This window comes from Crocuta crocuta, unplaced genomic scaffold (genome assembly GCF_008692635.1).
Source record: "Crocuta crocuta isolate KB4526 unplaced genomic scaffold, BGI_CrCroc_1.0 scaffold36, whole genome shotgun sequence".
Lineage (NCBI taxonomy): Eukaryota > Metazoa > Chordata > Mammalia > Carnivora > Hyaenidae > Crocuta > Crocuta crocuta.
The window spans coordinates 18,174,189-18,196,908 of NW_027532203.1; the positions used below are offsets into that span (position 1 = coordinate 18,174,189).

General features: G+C 50.9%; 1 protein-coding gene across 2 annotated transcripts in view; it reads left to right on the top strand.

Moving 5' to 3' along the window:
* Nucleotides 1–22,720, top strand: part of LOXHD1 (lipoxygenase homology PLAT domains 1) — a 158,008-nt gene that overhangs the window by 73,052 nt on the left and 62,236 nt on the right. For both annotated transcript variants that reach the window (XM_077777637.1, XM_077777638.1), the window contains exons 13-21: nucleotides 732–886; nucleotides 2,505–2,665; nucleotides 7,460–7,536; nucleotides 8,407–8,603; nucleotides 11,026–11,218; nucleotides 14,756–14,916; nucleotides 17,174–17,648; nucleotides 18,093–18,247; nucleotides 20,056–20,189. In XM_077777637.1, coding sequence (XP_077633763.1) covers nucleotides 732–886; nucleotides 2,505–2,665; nucleotides 7,460–7,536; nucleotides 8,407–8,603; nucleotides 11,026–11,218; nucleotides 14,756–14,916; nucleotides 17,174–17,648; nucleotides 18,093–18,247; nucleotides 20,056–20,189 — 1,708 coding nt within the window. The remainder of the gene's footprint in view (nucleotides 1–731; nucleotides 887–2,504; nucleotides 2,666–7,459; nucleotides 7,537–8,406; nucleotides 8,604–11,025; nucleotides 11,219–14,755; nucleotides 14,917–17,173; nucleotides 17,649–18,092; nucleotides 18,248–20,055; nucleotides 20,190–22,720) is intronic.

A 22,720-nucleotide genomic window follows, 5' to 3' on the forward strand; every position in this document is an offset into this window, starting at 1 on the left:
AGCAGAGAAAGGAGCTGTTGTCCTTCCCATGGTGGCTGCATTTTGTGCCTTTCATTTTTTTTTATCCACTATTTTTTTGGTATCCACTATTTTTATTTTTTTATTTATTATTATTTTTTTTACAAATAGTTTATTGTCAAGTTGGTTACCATATAACACCCAGTGCTCATCCCCGCAAATGCCCTTCTCTGTGCCTTTCGTTTCTGAAGAAAAAAGGGGCTTGGTTCTGTTTCACAAAGAAAAATCATCTGACTTGCGAAGACAGGACACATATGAATTGGAGAACCACCTAAGACAAAAGAGTCTTGCTGGGTTAGATGGAACCAAGGGTCGGATTATTTGAATCAGACCTGTGATCCCCAAACACCGCCAACCCCATCAGAGTCTCCTGGGGGCGCATGTAAACAGAGCAGTTTTAGGGATCCCACCTCTGGAGACTAAGATTTGGGAAGTCTAGGTGGGACATAGGAATCTGCATTCTTCAGGAATTTCCCAGGGGATTCTGATGCTTGACTGGGACTGGGAGCCTCTGGTTTTTGTGGGAAGAGGCATCTGCAGGTGAGCTGATCCTTGACTGGATTGAGCCGGGATTTGCGTAGCTGGAGAGGGAGCAGAGTCAGCCGGGGAAGACTTGGAGGGAGAGAGGGAGGAGGCGCTTAGAGGCAGGATAGTGGGGCCAGTGCTGGGAGCAGGGGAAGGCCAGCCACTATGTCCCTTTCTCTACCTGGCAGTGGCCCGGTACCGTGTGACCGTGTGCACCGGAGAACTTGAAGGTGCAGGAACCGATGCCAATGTCTACCTCTGCCTTTTTGGCGACATGGGGGACACCGGGGAGCGGCTGCTCTACAACTGCAGGAACAACACGGACCTCTTTGAGAAGGGCAATGTGAGTCAGCCATGCACCTCCCCCACGCGCTCGCTGCGTCCCAGGTCCTATTCCCTTGTCTTCTGTCTTCCCTTCCCTGCTAACGTAGAGCCGATGTGGGTGCTGGGGCCCAGCTGTCGGAGAGGCTTGCTGAGGGGAATGGCAAACTAACATGCATGACCTCCTCCAGTCTGGGACTGTTCAGCTGGGACCTGAAGAGCCACCCGGAGAGGTCATGGTCCCCTCCCCACCCTTAAGCTTTGAGAAGGGGGCTGAATAGGAGGACATTTGGGGAAGTAGGAGCGGCACCTCTCTTCCCTCAGAGATGGCCAGGCAGGGAGGAATGGTGGGCACCTTGCCTGTGGATGGGAGGATGGCAGCTAGTGGACGGAAAGCTAGGAACTTCCATTCTCCCCTCGACATGACCACTGGGGGACCTTGTCGTTTCCTTTCGAGAGAAAAACCAAGAAAGAACACTAAACGGGGAGTGGAAGAGTTGGGATCTGCTCCTAGCCGTATTACGGATGTGCGGGGTGCACCCCTCATTTTCCGCACCTGTCAGATGGGTTTCCCGGGGAGGCTGAGCGGGGAGATGGGCAAAGTGGCAGGCAGATCTGGGGGCAAACCCAGCCTGGGGCCAGTAGCCCCGTTCCCCCAGCCTGTTTTCCCAGGTTTAAAATGGGGAAGGGATGCCTACCTGTAGGCAGCTGATGTGAAGATCAGGGATGCGAATGTACTGCCCCGGCCACCAGACCTGGCCTGCAGCACAGAGCAGGTGCTCAGTAGCGTCGTTGTTGCAATAATGTGAGGCTGGAGGTGCCCACCAGGTGAAGCAGATTTGCAGGCTGACTTTACCTAGGTCTTGGCTCTCTCCCCCTCTGCTGCCTCTTCCTTGGCGATGGTAAGGCAAGCCCTGGGACCCGAGTGAAGGTCTCTCTGCGGCCAATCCAGGCTGCCCTGGTTCTTGGGTAGCAAAAATAATCTGAGTGTTGCAGGTACATGGAAGTTCACGGGGGAGGAACGGTGGGGGAGACGTCACATAGATCTATACGTTTCCTCTCTCCCCCCCACCTACCTACCCTTTCCTACTTTTTCCTTCTACCTCTTCTGACTCCTTTGTCCCTCAGTCCCACACTTGTGTTCCTGTTCCTGGAGGCTCCCAGATGTGCTCATGTAGGCTTGGCGCCTCGCCAGCCCCTACTGTATTTCTGCCGCCCCATTAGCAGGCAGGACTGTGAAATTAGCAAGACTACTGGTCCCCCAGCCAGTATCTTTCTATAGGAGGAGCCCAAGTTGATTAGCCAAGGAATTCATTCATGATAAATGGTTAGTGACTGGTAACAGCCTATTGTGTACATCCTCCTGGGAGATCTGCCGCCTAGAAGGAGATCATAAGGAATGGCCATTGTTTAACCAAAAAACATAGACTCCATTGTTGGGAACTTGCTATCGAATGGCTTCCCAGTGGGAGCAGTTGGGGAAGGGGTTAGACCTGTTCTTTCTAGGTATCCCCCAGCCTACCTGTGAAAGGCCAGTAGCCCACCCATCAGCCCTGGCGTTACTGATTCCTGGACCTGTGTTTTCCCTTGGTGTTTGGGAGCCACTGTCCAACTGCCCTTGCTGTCTTCCGCCTCTGAAGGCTGATGAGTTCACCATCGAGTCGGTCACCATGCGGAAGGTGAGGCGGGTGAGGATCAGGCATGACGGCAAAGGCGCGGGCAGCGGCTGGTTCCTGGAGCGCGTGCTCGTGAGAGAAGAAGGGCAGCCTGAGAGTGACAACGTGGAGTTCCCCTGTCTCAGGTGTGTGGGGCCCCGGCTTTGGGAAGACTGAGCCCTACCCACTACCATGGACTGGGGAGCAAGGTAGTGGCTTAAGCATGTTGCTGGTGCAAGAAAGAGGTGGCCCTCCTGATGGTGCTTAGACTTGCATCCCCATCCCAACCCGCAGGTGCGGACACCCCGATTCACGGGTCCCAGTGCGCTGCTACTGTGTCTATTTATGTACCAGTGTTCTTACTTTTTAAAGATACAATATGGCAATTTCAGAATTTAACTGAGTTATCTCACACTGTTAGTTAGCTGCAGAATGAAAGTTAAAAAAAAATTAAGATTTAAGAAGATCAGAGGGTGGATGGATGGCAAGGAGGGGGGGGTTCATCCAGGCTGGAGAGGTGGCATGAGGCACGGGACTGAGGAGGGGACTCATGCAGAGGCCGGCAAGGGGCTGATTGGCTCATGCAGATGAAGGATGAGGTGGGAGAGTTCTGGTTACTCTCCAAGTCCCTCACTCACCCCTTTTCCCCTACTGGACCAGGAGGCTGCCTGGCTGATGGCTGGATGGAGCGGACTTACTCCCATTCACTCAAAATATATTTATTAATCACTTGTTCCACACGTGCTCCTTGACCTCTAGGCTACAGTGCGTAGCCTAGAATGGGACTAAACAATAAGGAAGTGAATAAACAGTGAAAGCCATACTCATGGACTGCGAAGAATGGGATGAAGGAAACCGCATGATGGCCTGGAGGCTGCTGGGACCAGCCACACAGAGGTGGGGTGGCTTCAAGATGGAGGTGCTGAGTATCTGTCTGCAGAGGGGACAGTTGAGCTGACTTCCTGAGGAATAAAAAGGAAAGTACCAGGGAAAGAGCTTGAGGGTTCAAGAACTTCAGTGAGACCAAAGCAAAGGAGAAGGTCACTAGGTGAGGTCAGAGGTGGACGGAGACAAGTGTCAGGCAGGGACAGGCAGCCACTATGTGGCTTTAGGCAACTTCCATTTTAGGAGGTCTCCTCTGGCTTCTGGATGGAAAGTCCAGAGGGGACACGGAGCCTCACAGGAGGCTTTGCAGGGCCCCTGATGGCACGTATTAATTTGCTGGGCTGCTGTGCTAACGCACCCCAGACTGAGTGGCTTACACCACAGGATTATTGTCTCACAGTTACAGGACCAGAAGTCCAAATTCAAGGTGTAGGCAGGCTCTGCACAGGGTTTTCCCCATGCTTCTCAGCTTCTGGTGGCCGCAGGTAGATGGCCACCTTCTCCCTGTGTCTTCACATCACCTTCCCTCTGTGCATGTCTATCTCTGTGTTCACATTTCCCTTTTTATGAGGACACCAGTCATTTTGGAGTAAGGCCACCCTAAGGTGACCTCATTTGAACTCGATTACCTCTGTAAGTACACTATTTCCAAATAAGGTCACAGTCTGTGGTACTAGGGGTTAAGAATTTAACATATTGGGGCACCTGGATGGCTCATTCTGTTAAGTGTCCGACTCTTGATTTAGGTTCAGGTCATGATCTCACATTTCATGAATTCAGGTCCCTATGTCAGGCTCTGTGCTGACAGCTTAGAGCCTGGAGCCTGCTTCAGACTGTGTCTCCCTCTCTCTCTGCTTTTCCCTCGCTCATGTTCTGTCTCTATCCCTCTAAAATAAATAAACATTTAAAAAATACTTTAACATATCATTTTTAGGGGACACATTTAAACCTGTAACATGGCAGCTTGGCTCTAGGTGGTGGCTGTAGAGGTGGGGAGAAGGGGCCACACCAGAGGCAGATCCCGGAGATAGAGCTTGTAGGATGTGCCCACAAGAGAGAGGGTAATTGGAGACCCCAGGTCTCTGCCTTTGGTAGATGGGCAGAGGTCATGCTCTTGCTGAAGTGGGGGGCCTGGGGAGGAAGGGTTGAGGGTGGAGATGGGGAGCCTGGAGAGGAAGCGTTGAGGGTTGAAGTTCTGGAACTCTGGAGGTTTAGCTGGGGCATTTAGGTTTGAGATGCTTGTGAGTCAAGTAGGCAGAATCAGGCCTTGAGAAATAGATCCAGGAAATGAGAGCATAACAATGGAATTTAAAGTCAAGGAAATGCATAGGATCCTTCGGAGAGAACATGGGTGAAGAATGGTGAGGACTGAGCCCTGAGATGGGTCAGTAACAGGATGGGGAATCTGGAAAGGGGATCATTGCTACACGCATGATGCAGGGGGAGTGTGGGACCAGGAGTCTTAGCCATGTCCCTGTTGTGTGGCTTTGGGCAAATGTCTTAACCTTTCTGGTCTTCTGCACCTTCCTGCCAGCATGTGTCTTACAGTGATGGGGAGGATGAAATGGGATTGCACTGTGATAGGAGCCACGTCTGCCAAAGACACAGGTGATGCTGACTGTAGGGCACAAGGCAAGCTAAGGCCCCCAGACCCCCTGGAGCCCTCTCTGCCCCCAAACACTTAAAGTGTTCCTGCAGTTTTGAGAAAATGGATTCTTGTACCTTGCTGAGGCATGTGGTGATGGCATTTGCCGACTCAGGACCCAGGAGGACTTTGAAGAACCTGGAAGTAGAGCTTGAGCTTCAAGCTGCTGCTTTTTCTCACCTGAGCTGTTGTTTAACTCCCTGGGAGAGAACAAAGCAGGTCTCTTTATCCAGACTTCTCTGCCAGGGTCAGGTAGGATGAGCAGTTTAGCTCTGTCAGGTGCACACGTGCGTGCGTGTGTGTGTGTGGTGGGCATGTATATGTGCATGTGTGTACCTTCTTGTGGGCCCAGGGAAACAGCAATAAAATCACCAATAAATGGACTCACCCACTTAGCAGCCCTTCACTCTGAACCTGGGCCCAAGTGTCTAAAGCTGAAAGAAAATGGCTATATTTGGAAATCTCTATTAACACCCTGCAAGTACTTCATTGGAAACTGAAATGACAAGCCATGGTGTCCCTCTACTGCTGGGGTGGGCCTGGGGATGGGTGAGTGGTGGCGAGAAGGATAGGAGAGTGTGTGTGTTTTCTGATGGCAGAGGGTGTGCTGGCTCCATCACACCCCTGCCGGGGGCCGCGCCACACCCTTCTCTGCAGTCTCTATCTGTGGGAAGTGCTGGGTGACCTCTGCAGGCAGTGACCTCCACAGGACAGAGGTGGGGCTCCTAACAGGTTGACTGGAGGGGCTCTAGGCAGTAGTTCCTGCTCTCAAATATCTCTCCCTGCCTCCCCTCCGCCCCCTGCTGATGTCCGCATCAGAATTCCACAATTGCATCCTCATGTTTTAGAATCCCAATGATTGTGTTGTTCTAGACTGAAGCCCATGGCGAGTGTAACCACTTAGCTGCCCACTAACATTTATGTGAGCTAACAGCTGGCAGGCAGTAAGGCCCCGTGGGGGTGTAAGTTCATGAGCTTGGGGCGGGAGCAAGAGAGAAGGGCTGGGGATGCTGACCCTCAGGTGGGGGTATATTGGCAGAAAGACTGCGGTTTCAGGAAGGTGCCTCCCTGCCAGGAGTATAACAGGGCTGGGTTGCCAAGACCACCTCTAATGCAGAGGATGGGGAGATCCTGGTTAAGAGGCAGGTACTCTGGCTTCCCCACGGTTCTGGAGATCACCGAAGGTGTCCCTTCCGCTGCTGTTACCTGTGTCACAGACCCTCATGAGTACTGGGGCCTAGGCACCTTGTATTTGCACAGTCGTCTGATTTCTCAGGCTACATCCTGTGCTCAGTGGGAATAGCGCTTTTTGGGTGACCCGGTGCAATATGTTGCCCCCAGGTGGGTGACCAGCAGAGAGCTGGGGCCATGGCCCACTCTGACATATAGAGGAGACACCACCACCAAACTCAGCCCTGTAGGGTCCAGACCCAGCTTCTCCTTATTGGCAAATCCCATTATTCCTCGAGGACTCAGAGCACAGCCCCTTCGCCACAAGCTGTCCTCATTGCTCTGAATTCCTGTTGCACTTTGATTCAACAGCCTTCCTTGTCCTGGTCTTCAGCACCTTGGCTGGTCTGTCCTGTCTTCTTAACTAAATGGTAGGTTCTCTAAGGGGTGAGCTGTGTCTTTACTGATCTCGGTGTATCGTCTCTGCCTCCTCCTCTCCCCAGAGCGCTCGGCACAGTGCCATGCGTGTGGCAGGCTCTCCCAAAAAGAGGTGATTGTGTTTGATGATAACAATGACACCGGTGTTCGTGGATATCAGGACAAACTCTTTTTTTTTTTTTTTAAATGTTTTATTTTTATTTCTAGGAGAGAGAGAGAGACAGTGTGAGCAGGGGAGGGTCAGAGAGAGAGAGGGAGTCACAGACTGAAACAGGCTCCAGGCTCTGAGCTGGCAGTCAGCACAGATCCCGACGCGGGGCTCGAATCCACGAACCGCGAGTACATGACCTAAGCGAAAGTCGGACGCTCAACCGACTAAGCCACCCAGGCGCCCCTGGACAAACTCTTTACTGTGATTGCCAAGGTCCTACATCCTGTCACCCTTCCACTTGTCCGGCCTCATTTGCTGCAGGCTCGCTGCCCTTCCCCCGCTGCCTTGCGTCCACACTGGCCTTCCATCAACGCCTGGAGCCTCTGCTCCGTCCCAACACTTGCTGTCCTCCGGAGGTGGCACCTCCCTCTTCTCCCAGCTAACTCCTTGTCACTGTTCCCACCTCAGCTAGTGCCACCGCCTCAGGGCCATCTTCCCTCCCCAGTCCGGGCAGGGACCCTTTGCTCTCACCGTCTCCAGAGCCTTTTGCTCTGCCGAATTCCCAGTTCTGGCCTCCCTGGTGACTCCGCGCGAACAGCGTGGTGGTTGGTTGTTGGCCAAAGAACTAACAGCCCCTTGCCTGCCCAACAGGTGGCTGGACAAGGATAAGGATGATGGCCAGTTGGTCCGGGAGTTGCTGCCCAGTGACAGCAACGCAACACTGAAGAGTAAGTTGTCCTGAGACCAGGTGGCGGGTGTGCCCCTGATCAGAGAGACATCCTCCTGGCCGCTGCCTTCTTCACGTCATTCCCGGAGGGCGGCAATGGGGAGGGTGGAGAGGAAGAGGCTCTGAGGGAGGATCTGGAATCCTCTTCTCCGTAGTCTCTTTGTGGCATTGGGTGTGGGCCCTTGAGTGTGCACAGGCCGCTGTTGTTAAGAGCAACAAAGGTGGTGGCACCAGCCAGCCAGACGTGTTTGTCCTCCCTTGTGCACCGACGATGCAGACCCTTCTGGGTGACGGAATGGAAGAACAGCAGCACGGCATCCCGTTTCATGCCCGGGAGCCTCAGGCCCACATTAGGGCCACTGTCACTCCTGGCCAACTGTCTCTGAACCGTTGACATCTTGGGCCAAACATGTAACCTTTTAAAGCTCTGATTCCTCACTTGTAAACCCGAGATCAGAGTGCTTAGCAATAATACCGCGTATATAACGCGCTCAACACGGTCTGCAAAGCTTGACGTTCCTTCGCTCCAGTGTCTTCATCCATCAGATGAGAAACTGGACAGGGTGGTTGTCTGAGGTCCTTCAAGTCTTTTACACTCAGTATTCTTTGAATGCTTTCCCATTGTTAGCATGTTCACACCTTGTGGGCGGGCCAAATGGGGATCAGCGTCCCAGCGTTGTTGATGAGGGGACCCGCAGAGATGAAGGGAGCCCTGCCCCATCTCGAGGCTACTTACGGAGAGCAAGGGTTCGGCTGCTGACCCCCCACCCAGTGTCCCGCCCTGGCTGCAGACCGCCCACCTGCTCCAGCCCTTCCCCCCCCAGCCCTGCTCTAACCCCTCCCTCCCTGCCTCCCACCTTGGACTGCCCAGACTTCCGCTACCACATCAGCCTGAAGACAGGGGATGTCTCTGGGGCCAGCACGGATTCCAGGGTCTACATCAAGCTCTATGGGGATAAATCTGACACCATCAAGCAAGTTCTTCTCGTCTCTGACAACAACCTGCAAGACTATTTTGAACGTGGTCGGGTGGATGAGTTCACGCTGGAGACCCTGAACATTGGAACTGTAAGTCTCCTTCCCAAGACCGTGTGACATGGTCTCACCCACCCTGAATGTGTCCACGTGTGGATGCACACACACACTCCCGTGCACACATCACATCCATGTGATGTGCATGCATGCACTCACATGCACAAATCATACACTCACATGCATCACACACTCACATACACACATCACACACTCTCCAGTACACAGCACACACTCGCATGCATACATCACACACATGCACACATCACACACTCACATATGCACATCACACATACAGTCACATGCACATGGGGGAACCCATTTTAATGGAAAAAAAATGCCTCCTTGGGGGTTAGTAAAGTACACTGTTTTCTAGCTATGACCCAGCAGAATGTATGTGGACAGTGGTTAAGCCCCCAGAGTCCATTTAGGGATGGAATGTGTATTTTCAGTGTCTAGTTCCAACATTTCCTTTACCTACATAGCCGTGACCAATGTCGCTGAGTCTCAGGGGAGAAGGGGACACAGGCATACAGGGAAGGAAAAGAGGAGAAGGGAAGACATGAAAAGAGGGGCTGAAAATACTTCCCAGTTCCCAGCTTGAGTGTACGTCTATGAATTATGTTCAGGAAACCTATTTCAGTGCACAACCCCAGCAACACTGGAGCGATTCTGCCTTAGAAGATGGCACCTGAGGGTCTCCATCTGTCAAGGCCCTGGTGGCCCTGCTGCTATAGGTCTGAGCACTTCATCTGGGAAAACACAGATCTAATACCCTCAACCATAGCATTGAAAACTTTTCTAGAAATGTCTGAGCTGGCCTTCCTCTTAGCACCTGCCCTTCTCAAGGTGTGTGGCTAGCAGGAATTGAGATGCCGACAAGCTCCCGTCTGCAACCACACTTTCTTGTCCCTTTCCCCTCTCTCTGAGCCTCACCCTATTCAGGTACTCCATCAAAGTGCTCTCACGTCAGTCATTTATACCTTGATGGTAATGAGCTTAAATCACAGTCTTCCTTCCCCAAAATGTACTTACATCTTCAGCTGAATTAATAATCGTGGAGTGAGATGCTGTTCCCTTTACTGAGGATTTCTGGCAACAGCCCCAGATAGATGAGACATCTGAGGGGAGGGGAATGGAGTTTGGGGCCTTTCCTTGTGTGCCTGAAATCCCCTCAGCAAGCAGTGTGGCCGAGAGGTTGGGAGAGCCAGCTCTGGCTGCTGACAGCCCAAGGCCCCATGTTGCCACTTACCTGCACTTGCCTATAAGTTACTTCACCTTTGTTTGTCCTCTTTTATAACAACAGGGGATGCCAGGGGATTGTTATTGGCATTAACCATGTTGATAGCACCCACATGCCCACAGTCAGTGCTCAGTAAGCTGGCTGTTAATGAGCAGTTGCTCCATGTAGGTGCTAGGCATTCTGGAATTGAAAGAACTTTAGGAGTTCTGTCTGTAAGGAGCTTCCCATTCTGTTGGGCAGAAGACACTTGTCCCTGTCTTTACTCTTCCAACTGATCCCATCGCTGTCCCAGTACCATGGACAGTGAAGCTCTCCTGTGGCCCTTGGCACTCACCCAAAAGGCTCTCAGGCTTTGTAAACAAAGCTGGTTTCCTTCCTATAATTCCAGGGGACCCGGGCTACATGCACTCAGTTATGACGCTGTTTTCAAATTCGGCTGTAAAGAGGCACTTAGTACTCATAAGAGTGAGAACAGGGTTTAAAGGGACAATTTTCTAAATCTAGCCTTCTGGCACCAGACTCATGGCTAGCATTACCCCCTTCAAACCAGCACAGANACACACACACACACACACACACTAAAGGGGTTTGACATTGAAGAACCAAGTTCTTGTGAGGATGGTAACATGATGATCTCCGCAGTCATCTGTGCTAAATGCAAAGATGTCAAAATGTAAAATAGCACAGCAAGCAGACCACTGAGTGTTACTGGAAAGAGACAGATGTTCCTCAGGGCCAAGAGCGAGAGAAGCGATTGAGCACAGATCCAAGGGGTACATCAGAGAAGAAACACAGAAGTGGGTACAGTAGCGTCTTATTTAAAACAAAGCCAAACCAGTACCACGGCTATCGAAGCAAATGGTTAATGTTTTGGATGTTTGCTTCCTTGTGTGGCCACCACGCAACATTATCACGGACATCCTGGAGTCACAGCCACTCCCCAACCTGCTTCTCACAACTACCACAAGAGTGGGCTCCTCTTAAGAGGAGGGAATGGAGGCTCCAGGCAGAAGTGGCTCCCTAGTGCCCCCGACGGACTGATGGTGGAAAGACTGGGACCCAGCCTCCTCCTGCTGAGCCCCCCTCCTCTGGGGAGCTGAAGGTCTGGGTTGAGGACAGCAGTTTGCACCAGTGTTGGTGGTGGGCGGGGGATGGAGGCATGGAGGTTTCTGGGCACCAGCTCTTTGCTCACTTGCACCCTGGGTTTCTTTCTAGATCAGTCGGCTGGTGATTGGGCATGACAGCACAGGCATCCACGCCAGCTGGTTCCTCGGCAGCGTCCAGGTCCGCGTGCCCCGCCAAGGCAAGCAGTATACCTTCCCTGCCAACCGCTGGCTGGACAAGAACCAAGCTGATGGGCGCCTGGAGGTGGAGCTCTACCCCAGCGAGGTGGTGGAGATCCAGCAGTGTATGGACGCAGCAGTGCTGGGCTGTCAGCATTGTGGGATGGGGCCGTGGGGAAGGAGGAGGGACTGTGGGATGACTTGCTTGTTTCCAAGGGGGAGGCTTAGGGGAGATAATGGGGCTTCTGACTGCCTGTGGTATCATGATTCTAGGAGGGGAAAGGGGGCTCACTTTACAGATACAGAAAATGAGGAGTCAGTGGATGAAACATTTTTTTCTGGAATAAAGGCAGCAGATGACTCTATTAAGAAATGTGCATTCTCAGCCCTGAGTACAGGAGTTTGAGACATAGTCTGTGTCTTCTCCTGGGAAGACTGACTGAGGAGATAAAGCTGTTTATTTATTCATTTATATGGTAAGTATATACACTTACTGTTTCTCTGAGCCAGCACTGCCCTCGGCACAAAATAGGCCAAACTCGCCCTTGTGGAATTTACATTCCGTCAGGGGAGGCAAACAATAAATATATAATACAATGCCAAGTAAGAGCTATGAAGAAAATGAAGCAGGATAGGGTGATAGTAATGGCATGGGGGTGGGGGACTTTTCTGGACAGGGTGACAACATCTCTGAATGAAGGTGAAGTTCAAGGTGATCTCTTCCTAACTATCCTGTAGGTTCTTTCAGGGCTGTGTCTTATACACATGCTCTGTAATGGTACCTGCCACTGTGAGGAATCGATTCTTTCTCTTTTTATAAGTGAGAACTTGATTTCCATCACAGTAATACAGGTACTAGTTAACAAGATACAGATTTTTAAAAAGCAGTAGTTCCGTTCCCCTTCCCATCTCCCTTCTTCAGAGGTAACAATTACTTTCACTTTTCCTCTGAAATTTATCTCCATATTTTTAATAATTTGCTTCCCAATTTCTTGATTATTTTATTCATAGACATGAACTCTTGACTTCCCACAATGGAAGAGGAGGTTTAGCTCTTTTAACACACAGGAGTGTGTGTGTGTGTGTGTGTGTGTGTGTGTGTACAGACACACTTCCACTCCTTCCAACCTTCAACAAAATTAAATCAGTATTCAATTTTTACATTATTACAACTATGTAAGTATTATTCGCTACTGAGACATCTACTGTATGATGATTACATTTCAATTTTTGTACAACTCTTTATTTTTTCTGGAGTTAATAATAGCCTCAGTTTTCATTTGGGTAGTTTTCTATATTCCTGTCTCTATTTCCATATACCCATCTATCTGTGTTAGGGTGGTAGAGCTGCCATTAAAAAAAATACCACAGACTAGATGGTTTAAACAATAGAAATTTATTTTCTCATAGTTCCAGAGGCCAGATGTCCACAATCAGGTTGTCAGCAGGTCAGATTTCTTCTGAAGCCTTTTCTTTACCTTGCAAATGGCTGCCTTCTTGCTGCATGTTCACATGATCTTTCCTTTGGGCATTTGCATGTCTGTATCCTAATCTCTTCCTCTTACAAAGACACCAAGCATATTGGATTAGGGCCTCACTTTAATGGCCACAATTTAACTTAATTTTCTCTTTAAAGTTCTTATCTCTAAGTCACATTCTGAGATACTAGGGGTTAGGACTTTAACATACAAATTTGGGTTGGGGTATGAAACAATTCTCCCATAAAATCATTTTATCTCCATCTCTCCAATAGAACTAAAATTCTTTTCATAATTCTGTTTCCTCTCTACCTCCTTCTGCTCACTCCTTGCCCCAAGACATTCCTCTAGCAACCTCTGTTCTCCTGCTCTCTAGGCTGTCGTAAGCTGTCCTTTTGGGACTTTCTTTCGCCCATCTTTTTGGAAATTCTTTTCTTTTTCGATTTCCTGTTTCCTGGACTTCATGTCTTCCTCTTTTTTGGTTTCTTCCTTCTTTTTGCTTTTACTGAAAAGCTTACTGGGGAAATGTGCATGGAAGTGAAAAATTGAGACCTTGCATGTCTGTAAATGTCTCACAATTGATCAGGAATTGGCTTGTTATAGAATTCTGAGTTAGAACTCCTTTTCCCTTAAAGTTTAGAAGTAATTATTCTACCATCTTCTAACTCCTGGTGTTGCAGTTCAGAAGTCTGATGCCATTCTGTTATCAAACCCTTCAGGGTTTTTTCTCTCTAGCAATTTGTAGGATCCTATATTTATATCTGGCATTCTGAAATTTCATGATGTCCTCACTGCCTTTTGTGATTGTAGTTTCATCCATTACTCTCGATTCATCACAGGCTCTTTTTAGAAGCATTTTTTAATTCTGAAACTTTTGTGGATCTTTCTTTAACAATTTTTAATTCTCTGTCCTCTGTTTTCTTGGTAAGATGTTGAAATTCTTCTACTTTTCTTACCTTTCTATCTTTCGTTATTTTGTTCTTGAGAAGTTTCCTCTTTTGTTCTTACGAGCTGTCCTTGACTTTATCCTTGTTATGGAATATTTTCTTTCAGCTACTACATGTTAATTTCCAATAGCTGGTTCTTGCTCTCTGAATGGTCATTTTATCTATCGTAGTTTTGTGTGATTCTGGCTGCCTGTTACTCTAGGATCTGACAGAGGGAATGTGGTTTTGGGTTCTGTCCATTCAGAATGCTACCTTTTGCTGAATCCCCCCATTGTGCATACACTTGCCTATCCTCACTCCCAGCTGATCCTGGTATCTCTAGATCAACTTCTTTAGGCTCTCAGCCAGTCCTCTTATTTTCTGCCCCAAATCTCTCATAACGCTGTGGTTATGGAAGATCCTCCATCTTGTTGAAAATGACAGTCTTACCTTGAAGATAAAAATCATGATATCATCATATGGCATTGCTGAGTGGGCAAGTCTTGCCGCAGCCACTGAAAAACCAAGATTCCATAGTTCTGGAAGACATTTCGCTCATCATCGGGAAGTGCCCTCTAGTGGTGCATATCTGTAACACATTTCCACCCTCTAACCGCTTGCTAACGTATTACTTCAAAATACAGACAACTCTCTCTATGTGTAGATGTATCTGTTGATATCATCTGAAAGATGCATATATTTAAATGAAAATTATAATTTCAGGGGTCTCTGGCTGGCTCAGTTGTTAGAGCATGCTACTCTTGATCTTGGGGTCATGGGTTCAAACCCCATGTTAATATATATATTTAAAAAAAAAAAATTCTAACTTCAGTCCCTGTCCTTTACTGAATATAAGGAAAAGAGGCAAACACACAGCCTTTGCTTCTCTCTGCTCCATGACGTCTTCCCAGGGGTAGGCACACAGCAGAGAGTGCTCACTGGCGTTTTAACTACTCCTCATTCTGGCTCCAAGAAGTCACATGTGATGCAGTGGATGACTAGGCTCTGAAGTCTGACTGTCTGAGTTTGCCATTTCTACCACCTACTCAATCCCTCTAAGCCTCAGTTTGTCAACCTGAAAAATGGCCCTGATAGTCCCCACGATGCTGAGGAGAGGGTTAGATGACACGATGCTGAGGAGAGGGTTAGAGGGTGAAGCACCAGGCATGGTACAGGGTCAGGAATGTTTGTTTTGCTGCTCTGATTGCTATTAGTAATATTACTGAATGTCCTGTTTCCCCCCCATGTGCCCACCCAGTGGTCCATTATGAGGTTGAGGTTTGGACGGGGGACATGGGCGGCGCAGGCACCACTGCCCAAGTCTACATACAGATCTACGGCGAGGACGGCAAGACAGAAGTGCTCTTCCTCTCCAGCCGCTCCAAAGTTTTTGAGCGGGCATCCAAGGACACATTCCAGGTGTGTGTGGGTAAGGTAGCGGGGGTGCCCACAGAGGGCTGGTGGATGCCCCAAAGTGAAGGGATTGGACTAGATCAGTGGTCCTCATCCCTGGCTTCCTAGAATCACCTGGAGAGCTTTAAGAAAATAAAAAGGGGCCCCTCTGGCCTACATCCAAATCAGTTAAGTCAGAGCCTCTATGGTGGGATGTGTTTTCAGGGTATGTTTGTAAAAGCTCTGCCGGGAGACTAACATGCTGCCAATTTCAAGAACCGCTGGAGTAGGTGATTCTAATTTGACAAAATATGGCCTGAAGCCCATGGTTACTGCACCCACTGCCAGCCTGTGATCCCACAGCTCTCTCCACCTGTGGGCAGGGCCATGCTTCGAAGCAGGATCTGGGGGTGAGGGGGCCTCCTGCCTGCATTCTCGATGCCCCAGGAGCCTGCACTTCCGTTTGAGTAGAGAAGAGGAAGAGATGAGAATATAAGCATGTTGCTGTTGGCGGGGGAGGAGAATGCGGGTGGGATGCATGTATGTTTCATATGGGATACTAGTGCACGTGTGTGTGTGTAACAGATATATGTGTGCAGGGAGCATATTCACGCTGAGTGCTCTGTGTGTGTTTATGTGCCTCAGGCCACTTGGTTCTTGGCAGAGTCCTACCCCAGTGCCCAGCAGGGCCTGGCTGAGCTGGGCCAGGGTGTACAGAACGTTAGCGCTGGAGGGGGCCTTGCTGAGGCCAACCCCCCATGACTCTGCGGAGGAGGTAGAGGCCCTAACATTTCACCTCTCTGAGCTTCAATTCTTCCTAAGTTCAAGCCTAGCCGTAGAGTGCCGCCCTGGCCTGCTTGAAAGTCCTTAGAAGGATCCAAACAGTCAAGGTCAGAGAATGTTCTCAGGAATTTGTGGCCAGTTGTGGGGATGTAACAGAGCAGGGCATCTTCCAATGCCAGCATGCTATGTGGCTGGAAGTGGTGCCGGATGTAGGTGTGGGAAGAGGGGACAGTGAGCAGGCCCGACTGGAGAGGTTGATGGCAGGGATGCTATGACTCGGAAAATGCTGAGGAGGAGACCTAATGTGCTGAAGAATGAACTTACCAGGCCCAGACCCCATCCCCTAAGGAGCTGAGAGGAAAAAAAATGCCTCTTCTCAGGGCTCCTGGGCTCCCTCCCATTTTGGCTCCTTCCCAATTTTCTCAGAAATGTGGTTGTGACTACACTGTGGCTTCACAAACAGAGTCATAAGACCTGAGTTCTCCTCTAGGCCTGGACTCCAGTCATGGGGCATTGAGGAACTCAGGTCCCCAGTCCCCAGGACAGATGTGGCAAAATTGGTGGCACTGGGCTTTGGAAAGTGTCAGACACCCAGAAGGGGCCCCACAGAATGGAGAACAGAGTGGCCCAACCAGCAGGGACCCCGTGTGGCGCCTCCCCTGAGCTCTGCAGGAGCTAGACCTCACTGCACGGTGAGGCTTAGAACAGAGTAGCAGATCAAGGGCTGAGGACCCAATCGTCTGAAGAAAAGCTAGATCCATCCACACTGTGCTGGACCCCAGGCCGGAGAGGAGCAAGAAAGAACAGTCCCTGTCTTAGCAATTCCCCCATTCAAGTGGGCGGGAAGCAGCTCACATGGACAGGGAGGGCATCGGGGACAGTCCAGAACCACGGCCAAGGTCTGGGCCCCCTCTGCACTGTCAGGGAAGGAAGAGGCCGTGTGCTGGGGGAGGGGCCTGGGGTCCCTGGGGACATGGGGGAGGGGGTTGGTTTTTTTTTTTTTTAAATAACTCTTTTTTCTTGCTTATGTTGTATGTGATTCATGTTGAAAAAAACTTTGGAAAAAGAATGCAGAAAAGCACAAACTGAAAAGGAAAGTAGTAATCAAGTTCAGGAACTGGAACGAATGGGATTTCCTTGGAGTTAGAGGAAGGAGTAAAGGTGTTCTGGGTCGGGGGAGTGCATGGCAGAGATGTGGAACCAGGAGTCACGGACCTGAGTGTGATGTGCATGTGTGTGTGCGTGCATGTGTGGATGTGGGGGGGAGAAGAGAGAGAGACAGGGAGACCGTCCTGACCATGACTGGGGGGTTAGAAAGAAGGAAGTGTGCGTGGAGGGTGGGGGGCCGCAGGATGAGAGAGAGGGAGCTGGTGGAAGCTTCTGGGCTCTAGGCCCTGGGCCTCCCCATTGCGGCTCTGCACACAGGCCCGTGCCTGGCTTCGCGGGGGAGGCGGGGAGGACGCCAGGGCCCCCCCCAGCCACTGCCCTGCACTTTGCACAGCTGGAGGCAGCGGACGTGGGTGAGGTCTTCAAGATCCGGCTGGGGCACACGGGCGAAGGCTTCGGACCCAGCTGGTTTGTGGACACGCTGTGGCTGCGGCACCTGGTGGTGCGGCAGGTGCAGCTCACGCCTGAGGAGGAGGCCCGGAAGAAGAAGGAGAAGGACAGGCTGCGGCAGCTGCTCAGGAAGGAGCGGCTGAAGGCCAAGCTGCAGAGGAAGAAAAAGAAAAAGAAGAAGAAGGGTAGCGATGAGGAGGAGGAGGAGGAGGAGGAGGAGTCCTCGTCGGAGGAGTCTTCGTCTGAGGAGGAGGAGGAGGAGGAGACCGAAGAGGAGGAGGAAGAGGAGGAGTTTGGGCCCGGGATGCAGGAGGTGATTGAGGAGTACAAGTTCGAAGCCCACCGCTGGCTGGCCCGGGGCAAGGAAGACAATGAACTTGCCGTGGAGCTGGTGCCGGCAGGCCGGCCGGGTCCTGAGCGTAAGCCTGAGGAGGGGTCTGCCGGTCCGCTGAAGGGGGCCCGGTGAAGGCGGGAGTCTAGCTCTCCGGTCCCGTGGCAGCCCCATAGCGGGGCACCGGTCACAGTTCCCAAATAGGTCTCCTGACCTGACAGGCCTCTGTCTGGGGTTAGCTCTGCCTTCATCCTGCGGCTCTCAAGGGGAGCCTGGATATAGCTCACGATGACCGAAAGTGGGACGGGAGGTGGAGGGCAGGCCAGGGGCACTTTTCCCTTGACTCGTAGGCTCTTGGGCTTCCTGGCAAAGGGAAGTCTTGAGCAGTGGGGAGGGACGGGTTTAGTTCCAGGTTTGTGGATGACTCTGTAGGTCCTTCCTGCTCCACAAGCTGGCTGGATCCGAGAGACTGAGCCTCAGGTCCACCCCGAGGCCTGGGTGTCCTCAACGCCACATTCTTCTCCGTCCCCAGCCAACACCTACGAGGTCCAGGTAATCACAGGGAACGTGCCCAAGGCCGGCACCGATGCCAACGTCTACCTGACCATCTACGGGGAAGAGTATGGGGACACGGGAGAGCGGCCCCTGAAGAAGTCGGACAAGTCCAACAAGTTTGAGCAGGGACAGGTAGAGTGGAGGCTCTCTGGCCTTTGCGCCAGGTGGNTCAGCTGATTTCCAAGGCCACAGCCGCACCAGCATGATGTCCAGTAGGGGGCTCTGTTGAGTGCAGCCAGACAGGATGGAAGCTGTTCGTTCCTCTGTGAGCTCCGGTGCCTTGTGGTGGGGGCTGTAAGACAGGCCTGGGGAGGAGAACACCACGAAGCTCGCAGGACCTAACCAGAGATATTACGGGTAGCAGATGCTCAGGTGCTGGGTGGGCAGAGCCAGGGTTCAAGGAGGAAGTGCCCACGGCACTTTGGGGAGAACAGGGTAGGAAGGAGAGCGGTATACTGGGTCATGGCGGGTAAGTGTGGGTTGGATGTCTAAGACTGACCATGAGAGGTGTTCTCCGAGGACAGGACTGAGGGACAGAGATGTGGTGTGGAAATCTGGAAGGCTCACCTCAAGGACAGGGAGTCTTCCTGCCCATGCTGTGTTAATGCTGAGCTAGGGGTGGGAGCTGCCTCTGGGAAGCTTGATGAGCCTAATTAGGGGGGTGGGGCATGGGATCCTTGAAAGAAAATTGAGAAGCCTGGACTGAGGCCTGGTCCCTCCCTAGTGGGAGCCTCGAGCGTTAAAAGAAATGCACACACACCCCTCTTCCAGGTATGGTGGGAAAAGTGGGAAAAATCCAGCTGTCATCTTTTCCTTCGAGATTTTACAATATCCTTTGGCTGGATGACTCCTCAGCTCACCTTTTTCATTCCTGCCCCGATCCTAAAGCCACATTCCGTCATCCACACAGAGACACCAAACCCATCAAAGTACTTCTGGGTCCCTCTGATTTATTTCAGAGGCTGCCTGCTTTTTCTTTCAATACTCCCTTGCCATGACTTGAGGCTTAGGGTTTATTTCCATAGCCACTATGATCCTGGATTGGAAGAAAACTGTTTGAGAGGACGTAACTGGTACAATGGATGAAATTTGAACACGGGCTTGTATGTTAGATAATAGTGTTGTGTGTCGATGTTGTCTCCTGAGTTTGGTGACTGTCCTGTGATTATACAAGAATCACCTGTTCTTAGGAAAGCTTTGGTGAAGAATTCAAAGGTGAAGGATCAAGGTATCCGCCATTTACTTTTAAATGTTTCAGAAAAAAAATAGCAAAAGAGAGAGAAAGAGAAAGCAAATGTTGCAAAATGTAGGTGAAGGGCACACAAAACTTTATTGTATTATTTCTGCAAATTTTCTGTAGACTTGACTGTTTCTCGGTATAGAGAGTTTAAGAAGTTATAGCCAAGAGGAATCCCATTCACTTATGCGTTCCTGCTGTTGCCTGCCCCCTGCAGTGCGCACCTGTACACTTGTGCTCCATGCACTGTCTTCCTCCCTACGTGGTGAGGGAGTACAAGTCTCCTGCTTCTGACTTCGGATTTACACTTTGAATTCTGTACCTCACCTTGGACTTGCACTTTGGCCCATCCCAAATGCTTAGTCAGAATGCGTGGCTGAAGGGGCTTATGCACACATGTGCACACATAGCACAGGGTTTCAGCACACACCCTGCCCCTCACGGTCACCTTCCTGGCCTCCCACTCCCCCCACCACCCTTTGGGACACAGAGTGAGAAGACCCCTGGTGTGGGCAGGTTAAAAAGCAAGAGTGCAGTCCGCACACCAGTCAACTGGATGCAGTTTCCACACCCCTCTCCCTCGATGGTGTGGGTCTCACTGCCGGCCCCAGGGTGCCCCAGGTGCTGAGGATGAGGCTGATGGCAAGATGCGTCAGAGGGTTGGGGGCACCGTCTCTCTGAGTGCTTCCCTGGCCCTTCCCAGACAGATACCTTCACCATCTATGCTATTGACCTGGGGGCTCTGACCAAGATTCGGATTCGCCATGACAACTCGGGCAACAGACCAGGCTGGTTCCTGGACAGAGTAGACATCACCGACATGAACAACGAGATCACGTGAGAGGGGCTTGAGGGAAGGGAGGGAAGGCCCAGCCTGCTTCTTAGTCCTGGAAAGAGGGTCAAGAGGGGGTGGCTGGGATGTCGGAGGGTGGGTGTGAGGTGGCTGTATGTTAGTTTGGTTCCCGTGGCTGGCTGGGTGGGCACTCCCCCTCTCTCTCTCTGCTCCCTGGGAGCTCCTGGAGTTCCTGCTCTCTCAGGTGACAGTCTGGTAGGACCTCCAATCTAGTTCTGGAGATTTGTCCGTTCAGAAGGTCAGGTTTCCTGTCCCTACAGGACACTGGCCTAGTCTCCATGCCTAGGCTCAGTCACTCATCAGTGTCTCCACATACGAAGTGGCTTCCAGTACCGTGTGTTAATGTTCTAGACCAGGGGTAAGCAAACTTTTTCTCTAAAGGCCAGATAGTAAATATTTTAGGCTTTGGGGCCATTTGGTCTCTATCATAATTGATCTCCTTGCCTTTGCAGCAGTGAAGCAGCCACAGGTGATACTTGGTGGAGGTAGCTTTGTTCCAATAAAACTTTATTCATGAGCACTGAAACTTGAATTTCATGTCATTTTCACATCTCATAAAATAATACCCTTCCTTAGATTTTTTTTTCGACCATTTAAAAATGTAAAATTCAGTTAACTGTATGGCTCTTGGTTTCGGCTCAGGTCATGAGCTCGAGGTTCATGAGTTTGCACACCACAATAGGCTCTGTGCTGACAGTGTGGTTGGTGCCTGTTTGGGATTTTCTCTCTCCCTCCATCTCTCAAAATAAATGAACTTAAAATGTAAAATTCATGCTTAGTTTAAGGGATGTAGACAGGTGAGGGGGCCATATTTGGCCCGCAGGCCATAGTTTGCTGGCTCCTGCTCCAGATTCCCAGCTACCACAAAGAGCTAGGTTGGGGAAGGCATATTGTCCTCCTGACAGGTGAAGAAACCATGTCCCAAGGAGGTGAAGCCACACCCACAGAGCTAATTCATGCCAGAGTCAAGACTAGAACTCCAGACCATCGGTGACGAATCTGGTGTGTCTCTACAATCAGGCCCCATTGCCTCTTGAGCAAAAGAAGCCACAGAGCCATAGACATGAACAAAGGCTGGAGGGGTGGTGAGGAGGTGCAGAGGGAGGCAGAGACAAAGGCGGGCACGATCCTGAGCGTTCTGTAGGGCTGCAGAGTACCTGCCAGTATCTGGAATGTAGTGGGCACCCAGTAAATAAGCATGTGTTGACTTAACTTCTTGGTCTGCGATCTGGTGTCTCTTGGAGCAAGCCCTCTTCTTGCGCTAGTCTCTGTGCAGCACAGGGGGGGTTGAGGAGGCTCGCCCCCTCTCCCACCTCCACCCTGCCCCACCAGCCCAAGAGACTGCCTCAGATGAGGAAGCCAAAGCACACCTCACACGTGGCCTGCTGTCACGGCTTTCCATGAAGTCATTGTGACGGCACAGAAGGGCAGTGGGACAACCCGATGGCTGGGAACCGGGGTCCCGAGCTGTGGTAGGTCCTCTCCCAGAAACTTGCCAGGTCACCCTGAACGAGGTGCTCCGTGCCTGTGGGCTCTCATTCACTCTTCTGATAAATGGGCTTAAAGATGTCAGCCCACCTTACTTCTCAAGATGTTCTGCAAATCTAAGGCATTTCAGCTTGAGAAAGGATAAAGTACTGGCAAAAACAGAAGGACAGGAACAAGCCAAACATCTCCAGCTTCCCCTCGCAGCCCCGTTAGGCTCAGTTAAGTCTGTGCCATTGATTGGACATTCCTGGGCCAGCCCCACAATTTTTAAATTATTGTAGCCTTATGATCTATTTTAATATCTGTCCGTACTTGTCCACTTTCATTACTCTTTCAAAATATTAGCTTTTCTTACCTTCTCAAATCAAGACATTAAGCGATTTGGAAAAAAAAAATCCTGTTGGAATGTTGAAGGTTATGCCATTAGTTATATGTGTGGAGAACTGTGTACTTAGAGTATTAAGTGCTGCCCCATGTATGCGTTTCCATGTATCCAGTTGTTCTTTCTGGTATCCCCGTGATGCTTTACAGTTTTCCACAGTCTTATTATGTTTATGGCCAAATATTTTGTATTTTTATCACTCTTGTGAATGGTACACTCGTCCCCCTTCTTCTCTCCCTCTCTCTTTTCCTTCCCTCCTCCATTCCTGGCTCCCTCGTCTCCTCCCCCTCCCTCGTCATCCTGTCTTCCTGGTGTGAGTCGGAATCCACCCCCCACCCATCTTCACTAGCCCTGGTCCCTCTGCCGCACCCTGGTCCCTCCTGTGTCTATAGCAGTCCGGCCCTCGGGGGTGTGTCCCTCCTCTGCTCCGCAACCTGCAGAGGCTCCCATTCCCTCCCAGGTCAAAGCCAGAGCCCTTCTACGGGCCTGGCCCCACCCTTCACTCTCGGTCCTGGTCTCCCTCCTGCTTACTCCTTGCTGTTCCTCGAACCCAGCGGCCAAGGGCCTTTGCATGTGCTGCTCCTTGTTCCTGGTCCTCCTTCCCCTAATGGCTCACGCATGCTTTCTCTAGGTAAGGTATCTGCT